The following is an 8,757-nucleotide window of genomic DNA, read 5'->3' as shown; positions in this document are numbered from 1 at the left end:
AAATTAATACGTTTTATAGTAGATTTGTTTACTAAATTAAAAAATTAATGTTGTACTTTTATATAATTTTAAATGAGTTATTTATTATTATTATTATTATTATTTTACTTTTAATTTAACATATATTTAGATATTATTGTATTTTTTCCGTTTTTATATTTTTTTATCCTTATAGTAATTAAATAAATAATAAAAATTATATTAACTTAAATTTTTTTAATATAAGAAATAAAAGGAATAATTTTCGTTAAAAAAGACATTTAAAAAGAAGTAAAAAAATAGTAATTTCTTATTAAAACATCACATGTATTCCCTGTTTTGAAAGAGAGCAAGAATCTAAAAGGAAAATACGACTGTTTCCAGATATATGCACAACTGAAATGAATGCATGTTTGAGATTCATTTCACATTCCCACAAATATTTCAAGTAATAAATGTTGAGCCATTGAAAGAGAAAGTTAAATGTAATAAATTTGCTTTGAGAATTATTGATGGTAAGTAAAGCACATTGTACATGTTTGGGAAGAAGAAGAAATAATCAAAGTATGAAAAAAAAATTATATTTTAAAATTGGTAAGATGGGTTCGTAATTTGAAAGCATGATGACAGTTTGTGACGAAAACCAGAAAAAAAATGGCAGAAGATAAGGGGATGTTAGGTTGAGTATTGTAGTAAGAATGTGAAGAAGAAGATGGATAGATGTGTTGGGTATGTGATGGTGGTGGCAGGTGTTCCAACCACCTTATTATTTCCCGATTAAGATCGAAAAAAATCCTGAACCACTCATGAATACGCCTCCTGTTGCCAAGGCAATGGGTAACAACAGCAGCTGCAGTGTCTGCTCCTACCATACCAGTACGTTTTTCAAGTTCTGAGCACTATTTAAGATTCTGAAACACCTAATATTTCTTTTTGCATTTAAAAAAGAAAAAAAAAAGGGAAGAGATAAAAGAAGAAAAAAGTATGAGGAAGAGAAAGTGGACCATTCCACGAAACATTGCACCATGCGAAATGATGTATATGATCGCCACGTATCAATTCGAAATTGGTAGTTCTACTTTAACGTGGCAGTGCCATGGGTTCTGATCCCTCCATAAATACCCCTTGTATTCCTATCCCTTCTTCCTCTCACTTCATTCATTCACTCCTAACACACTTCTCTTCATCTTTTTTCAACTTTCCAAAACTTGAGAGAGACAAAGGAAAACCCATCAAAGTAACAAAAACCATAATGCCAACACCAACCCCAAATGGAGACTCCAATCTCCCTCCCACTCACACCCCTCAACAATCCCGTGATATCCCTCCTTTTTTCTCTTCTTCTTATCCCATCACCCTTAAGGTATTTATCATTACATTATTGCTACCCATAATAACTATACGTATTAATCTTCCTTTCACTCACTGGTCATCACTTTGACTGTTCCTTTTTCCTCCTTTTGTGGAAAAAATTTAATACCTATTTATTGTCATGAGTTAATGTTTTCATGCAACGCAGTTCGTGGACGTCGAATACCGCTTGAAGATAGAGGACAAAAAAAAGACCGGAGGGACCATCAAGACCTTCTTCACGCCCTCCGAATCATCGCCATCTCATCAAGGATCAAGCCCAGCCGTGCCGCAGGAGCGAGTTATTTTAAAAGGCGTCACGGGAATAGTACACCCCGGGGAGATCTTAGCGGTACTAGGCCCATCGGGAAGCGGAAAATCGACGCTCCTAAACGCGCTCGCAGGGAGGCTCCATGGGAACGGCCTCACCGGAACAATCCTCGCCAACTCCAGCAAACTCAACAAATCGGTTCTTCGGAGAACCGGCTTCGTTACACAGGACGACATCCTCTACCCGCATCTCACGGTTCGGGAGACGCTGGTGTTCTGCGCTATGCTGCGCCTCCCTCGCGCGCTTCCGCGCGCGGCGAAGGTTGCGGCGGCGGAGTCGACCATCGCGGAGCTGGGGCTGAGGAAGTGCGAGCACACGATAATAGGAAACAGCTTCATCCGCGGCGTCTCCGGCGGGGAGCGAAAGCGCGTGAGCATCGCGCACGAGATGCTGGTGGACCCCTCGCTGCTGATCCTGGACGAGCCCACCTCCGGTCTGGACTCGACGGCGGCGCACCGCCTCGTGGTGACGCTTGGGTCACTGGCGAAGAAGGGCAAAAGTGTAATCACATCGGTGCACCAACCTTCCAGCCGTGTGTACCAGATGTTCGATAAAGTTGTGTTGCTTTCTGAAGGACAGTGTTTGTACTTCGGCAAAGGAAGCGACGCCATGCGGTACTTTCAGTCGGTTGGTTTCGCGCCGTCATTTCCGATGAATCCGGCGGATTTTCTACTCGATCTCGCAAACGGTACGTCACAGTTTCAACCGTTTCTATTTCTTAACGAATTACAGTTTAACTTGTTACAACTGCTTGTGGTGTGTCGGTTTCAATTGTTTCTGCTGTTTGTGTTTTTGATTGGTGTGAATTATTAGTGGTGAGTGATGTTGGCTTCCAAGGAAGTGTTTTTGTGTGTGTTTGTGATTGAGGTTGATAAGTTGATATGATATGTATCTATCTTTCTAGTGGAGGTAATGGTTATTGTAAGACTTATGGTAATGTGTGTAGTGTGATGGTGTGGGGTAGAATGTTTGGTCTATGGGCATGATGGATGAGCGTGTGTTCGTAAAACGAATTAATGAACGTCATTCGGGGCTAAAGGGCAATAAGTTGAACAACAGTGGCGGACATCATGTTGTTATGTAACTCTCTGTTCCTTCTTGCTATGATTGCGTGATATTATGGTCCTCGACTCAACTCCTTTTCTCACCCATTTTGGCCCTTCTTCCTCATTAAAATCCATTTTTCTATTTAATTAATACTATCTACATCCTGCTTTTATACACACTCACTTTCACTTGGTTTATGTTAAAATACAAATAAAATATTAACATTCGTTAATGTTTCTTATTATAAGTATTGAGAAAAATATATTAGGGTTCTATTTCTGAAATTAATACTCAGGGGATTCGAATAAGACTTATCAAACTACTTTTTCATTTCTTGCCAATCCCTTTTCCTTTGTTGGGTCTCTTTAGTGGAAATTTAATAGCGATCACTCTAATATTCGGATCACTCCTAGAAAGAAATAAGATGTAGTTAAAAAAATCTTGTAAATCACCTTTTTTATTTTAAATGAGTTGGCCATTCGAACTTTGGTAGTGGTGATGTCGTTTATTGAGTGTAAAGAATATTTTGTAATAATAAAGATGATTTTTAAATTTATTATAACATAACATCTCTTATTATATAATTTCACTTTTCTTTCTGTTTTTCGCCCGTGTAATAATTTTTCATTTAATAAAGGTATATTTTAGGTATAAGCTAGGAGAGAAAGATAAAGATTTCTCTGAGTGGAACGAATCGATTAGATACGTAATGGGTTTTGATTTTGTATCAATATTGGGATGCTTTACATAAACAATTTGCTGATGCTTACCACGTGTCCTCTTTTTTTGGAACTGTATGTCGTTGGTCTACTTTATCCTGCTTTAGTTTTCTCTTTTCAGGGACAACCTGATTTGACTCCTTATACTTCTAGTTTTTCCTCTCTTTTCTCAGTCCAAATTTTTTCATCCCTATAGGGCCAATACTGTTTCTTCTTGGCCAAACCAAATTTCTGACCATTGCCTCTTCCAACAAGGCATGCGATTTTCCCTCTCTAAAACTAGCAGTTTGATAAGTAAATTTTTCAATGTCTAGTTTCACCAGGCATTTTAGAATTAAGCTGGACGTTTAAGATTTTAAATAATGAATTTTATAGGATGTGGAAGGAATTAGGGGCGTGTTGATAATGGAGTGGAAACAGGAAGGAGAAGAGGAAACAGGAGATGCATGATGGGAAATCAAGTGATTAGATAGATCACCTCAGAAGAGTGTCTTTTATGAAACAAAGAAAGTAGCTTGGAGTTTCCAATTCCCGATCAAATTCAGTATGGTGTCAATTTTCATGTGGGTCCAGATATATTCTAAATTTAGAAGAAAATAGCAGGATGCATATCATGAGCTCATGGACTTATGCAGTGTGGCCCTTTGTTACCATAACCATCAACCATATCCTTTCAATATAGGAACAAGTTGATCTGATATCCTTTAGAAAGAATAACATCAGAATCGACAATACTTTTGTTGTGATGCCCAAAATAGGCATTTGGGTTGAGTTTGTAAGAGGACAAAAAAATTATTAGAGTAGAAAGTAACATTTTCGTGCAGATATAATTCACAAAATCAGACTGTCTCCAAATTTAAACAGGATAATTTTGCATTTTTCTCTTTTCTTTTTCAACTAAACGTCTTTGTTTTTAGTTCCTTTTGTCAAGTTCAAACGTAGCAGAGATTGTTATATGCAATTGGTTTCACAAGATATGAAGTAAGTATAAGCCCCTCAATAATTTTCAACTTTTAGCGTCTGTTGAAGGACAGGTGTAATTGGATGAGTGTAATAGTCTTTGAAAACGGCATGCCATGTGGACTAAAGTTATTTGTGGGCTGTCAAAAGAGAACGTGCATATGGCATAAAGTTGGAAATACTTAGGTAGTGGACCGGAGTCTTTGAGTTGTAGATAATTGGCCTTTTCATTGGTGCTTCTGTTTGCTTCTTTTAGTATGGCTAGATTTTGGTTGGTGATATCACTAACCACAATCTATTATTTATTATTTCATAAATTAGTAGCTCTGTGGTAAGTGCTCTTTGACTAGGTATTTTTATCTAATATGGAGTTCAACACCTTTGGCACTAAAGTATTGTTATAGGATATGTGCCTCTCTTAACCTTTTTCGTTGATTCTTGGGACCATGATGATAATGTCGATATTAAGGTTCATGACGCCATTGATAGCGTGAGAAACCATCAACCGCTGTTAAAAGGAAAAATAATAGAAAGAGCACCTGGGAAAGGTGGCACACTAAATCCCTGTCTACCCTTAAACAATTGTGATAAAATTCTCAAGTAATTTACCCCTCTCATAAACTTTAGGGGTATAAGAGGTATTAAATTGGGGTTTAGAGGATTTATCTTTACCAGTAGTATGTCATCTTGATATTTTGTATTGTTGCACGTTTACTACCCTAATGTTTTAATCAGTGCCCTTGAGTTACTCGAGCATATGGTCTTGGGGCTGTTCCCTGTTCATCATTATATCTGGGAAAAAAACTTGACCTTCACTTCTTTGACAATGATCTGGCCAATTTTGCACTGATTCTCTTTTCCGTTCACTTTGTTTCTTTTTCTCTTTTCCTCCCACTTTTTTAGAATCTCTTGTCTTAGGATGTGTTAGAGAGATACACGTGTTGGGTAGCTTTACATCCATAAAAACATTTCTCCCGAAAAGTGAAGTCTGATGGCAGAAAGGTGTAATGAAATGAAAGTAAATAGCTACATTGATATTATGCAAATCAAAGTGGGAGCTGGTGGCCCAGTCAGCAGTGCCAGCACCAATCTTAGTGGAGACTCACCATAACACTAACATAAGTCAGCTTTTACGAGTCCCACTGCCCTATTTAAGCACGTTCATCCCTCTAATCAGCTCTTTTTGAATACTCAAGTACTTGTTCAATTAATTCAAACATATTTTCATTCACTTTATCCCTGGTTCCACCTATCCTATACTTTGTAGCTTCTTCTGCTTCACTATTTTTTTTATGCAATACGCAACGCTGTTTACAATATTTTCCCATAAGGCATCGCCTTGGTGCTGTGCATCTTCACTTTTACGGTAGTTTATTCCACTGTCGGTGGAGAAATTGTATTTCCATATATAAATTTTATTTCTAATATAGTAAAATGTATAGCAACGAGACAGAAGAATGAGATAAGATGATTAATGTTATAGAAAAAAAATCCAAAAAAAATCATAAAATCTTATATAAATTTAATTATTATATGAATAATATAACTTATGTTCCTTTAGATAAGGACTTTTGGTTGAAGTCTTCAATCTCTCGTTTTATTGTGGATTATCCATTCCTACTTTGTCTGTGATGGTATACTATACGCTTTTTCTTACTGAATTGGGAAGTTGAATAATATATAATTTTAGCCAACTAGCAATATGAAGCTTGTTCTGAACCCAAACTTATTTGTTGGAAATATATGTCAATTTGAGATCAGAGTCATATTTTAACAAAATTTGAAATTTGTTTGATATATATAGGATAATGATACTTTGATAACATTTTAACATCATTTACGTGTCATTCTGTGATTGGTCCAAAATTATTCTATAATCAATAATAATAATCATAAACATCAATATGGACCAATCACGTAATAATACGTAGATAGTGTTAAAATGTTGTTAAAGTATCATTATCCATATATATATATATATATTATCATTAGGCAATTACTGTGCTTTTATTTTTTTTGGTTATTTTTCGCCTGTCCAGTTGGTTTATTCACATAATAGTTCTTATCTCCACAATTGGAATGCATAACGATAGAATGAACTTTATATAGTTTTACGAGTGGGGAATTCTACGATATTAATCAAGTTTACCCTTGAATCCTGCAGGTGTTAGCCACGTCGATGGTCAAAGTGAAAAAGATAGACCAAACATAAAACAAAACCTAATCCATTCATACAACACAATACTGGGTCCCAAGGTAAAAGCTGCCTGCATGGACACTGCTAGTATTCCTACAAAAAGCACAAATCCTTTGAGAAGCAGCTGTTCGAAAGAATGTAGACGTAGCAACAGGGTTAGCTTCTTTGATTGGTTTTACCAATTCAGTATCCTACTCCAGAGGAGCCTCAAAGAAAGAAAACACGAATCCTTCAACACTCTGAGAGTCTCTCAAGTTATTGCTGCAGCACTATTAGCTGGTTTAATGTGGTGGCATTCAGATTACAGGAACATTCAAGATAGGCTTGGCCTACTCTTCTTCATTTCCATCTTCTGGGGAGTCTTCCCGTCTTTTAACTCAGTATTTGCATTCCCTCAAGAACGTGCCATCTTTATGAAAGAGCGAGCTTCTGGCATGTACAAATTGTCCTCCTATTTCATGGCTCGAATTGTTGGAGACCTGCCCATGGAGCTTATCCTTCCCACGATTTTCCTAGTTATTACATATTGGATGGGTGGATTAAAGCCAGATTTTTGGGCTTTTGTGTTGACTTTGTTGGTTGTGCTTGGATACGTGATGGTGTCACAGGGTCTTGGACTTGCTTTAGGTGCAGCAATAATGGATGCGAAACAGGCTTCCACAGTGGCAGCAGTGACAATGCTTGCATTTGTGTTGACCGGTGGATACTATGTCCATCAGGTGCCATCTTGCATGGCTTGGATCAAATATATATCCACAACCTTCTACTGTTATAGGCTGCTGACTAGAATCCAATATGAGGATGGCAAGAAGATATCTTATCTATTAGGCTGCGATCATGGTGATAAGGGTGGCTGCAGGTTTGTTGAAGAGGATGTGGTGGGGCAAATTGGCACTCTGGGCTGCATTGGGGTGCTGCTTTTCATGTTTGTGTTCTACAGATTATTGGCTTACCTTGCATTGAGGCGTATCAAGAGTTGAAAATTTCTGATTCGGTTCTTTTGGGAATGCTTGAATTAATGCAGAGAAGGATGGATCAATTTGTTGGCTCCTAGTGCAGCAGTGACCACTTTTACACTGGGCCGGTCTGGCTAGTTGATTCGTACTAACTGTAATATGAATGAGAGATTTTCTGTTGTAATTGTAAAGTTAGAGAATCAATTAACAAGCAACATTGAAGTGAAAGAGAGAAAAGAAGTGTAATTGTAGATTTGGATTTCAAATCGCTCTCTCTAAGTTCATTCTGTATTCGGAATGTTAAGGAAGAAATAAAGACATTTCTTCCTAATGGAATATATATATGTATAAATAATATAATCTTCAGGTTTTTTTACGGCTCCTAGCTCTTCTATTTCTTTTCATTTGGAAATTGGTAATGGAAAGTATCAGAAACATTATTAATAGTCCAAAACATGTCCACCCACTATTCTCGGAATTTGGAAGCTTCCCAGCCTGTTGTTATGTAGCAGAGGGCTCGGAGTACAGAGTTGGGAGGAAGTCACTCACCATTCATTTCATAGTGTCATGCACAAATAAAATAAATTTAAATATATAAATTTACTATATATATGTTATATCATTTTTTAAAGATTAGTATGTGATTTTGCTACCAAGAAATAAATAATATATTGATATTGTAGTGTTTCGCAGTTATAAGTTTTAAACGAAGAGATGAGTCTATATTATCCATATCGTGCCTAAGTTTTGATTGTTAATACCCAACTCCTTCCAATAGGCCCGAAAAATTGATAAACAAAAGTTCAATTTCCCACCATTTACGACGTGTCTGCCGTGCACCAGCAGGTTTGGAACATTCAATAAATGTGATACAAATTATGTTGATCTTCCCCTGCATCACATTGTTCATCCCGTTGGATTAAGAATGTTTTTCTGTAACCACAATCTGGAGTCTCTTCTTCATGGGTTTGGCATTGAAGAAAAGCTTTTTTTATTCAAATGGGGAGTTCTTCTGGGTTACAAACACTGTATGGGGAATTCAAGACTAAGTTCGAAGTTGAATAATTAAGAATAAGAAAGTAAAATACTGTACAAAAATAAAAAATCCATTAATTTATTATTTTAAGATTTTGAATAGAGAGTACCGTCAATGTTATTTTTGTATCTCACTAAAGTCTTTCACTGGAAGAGTCCTGCCCGGTAAACTCCCTCCATGGA

General features: G+C 36.8%; 1 protein-coding gene across 1 annotated transcript; it reads left to right on the top strand.

Annotated features, from left to right (window-relative positions):
• Positions 1-1,137: 1,137 nt before the first annotated feature.
• LOC108324036 (ABC transporter G family member 25) lies at positions 1,138-7,915 on the top strand. Its single transcript, XM_017556827.2, has 3 exons — positions 1,138-1,342; positions 1,499-2,348; positions 6,551-7,915. The coding sequence occupies exons 1-3, from the start codon at positions 1,232-1,234 to the stop codon at positions 7,561-7,563; spliced, it is 1,974 nt and encodes a 657-aa protein (XP_017412316.1). The 5' UTR covers positions 1,138-1,231; the 3' UTR covers positions 7,564-7,915.
• Positions 7,916-8,757: the final 842 nt, after the last annotated feature.

The sequence above is a fragment of the Vigna angularis genome, chromosome 3, assembly GCF_016808095.1.
Source record: "Vigna angularis cultivar LongXiaoDou No.4 chromosome 3, ASM1680809v1, whole genome shotgun sequence".
In the NCBI taxonomy this organism is placed as follows: domain Eukaryota; kingdom Viridiplantae; phylum Streptophyta; class Magnoliopsida; order Fabales; family Fabaceae; genus Vigna; species Vigna angularis.
The sequence above is the reverse complement of the archived record's forward strand: the minus strand, read 5'-3'. Positions and strand labels throughout refer to the sequence as shown.

What these genes read in the sequence shown, in the direction of transcription:
- LOC108324036 (XM_017556827.2), top strand. Translation starts at nt 1,232, where the DNA reads ATGCCAACACCAACCCCAAATGGAGACTCCAATCTCCCTCCCACTCAC. An exon ending in CTTATCCCATCACCCTTAAG is followed by an intron (nt 1,343 to 1,498) that starts GTATTTATCATT and finishes CATGCAACGCAG; the next exon opens with TTCGTGGACGTCGAATACCG. An exon ending in TCTACTCGATCTCGCAAACG is followed by an intron (nt 2,349 to 6,550) that starts GTACGTCACAGT and finishes TGAATCCTGCAG; the next exon opens with GTGTTAGCCACGTCGATGGT.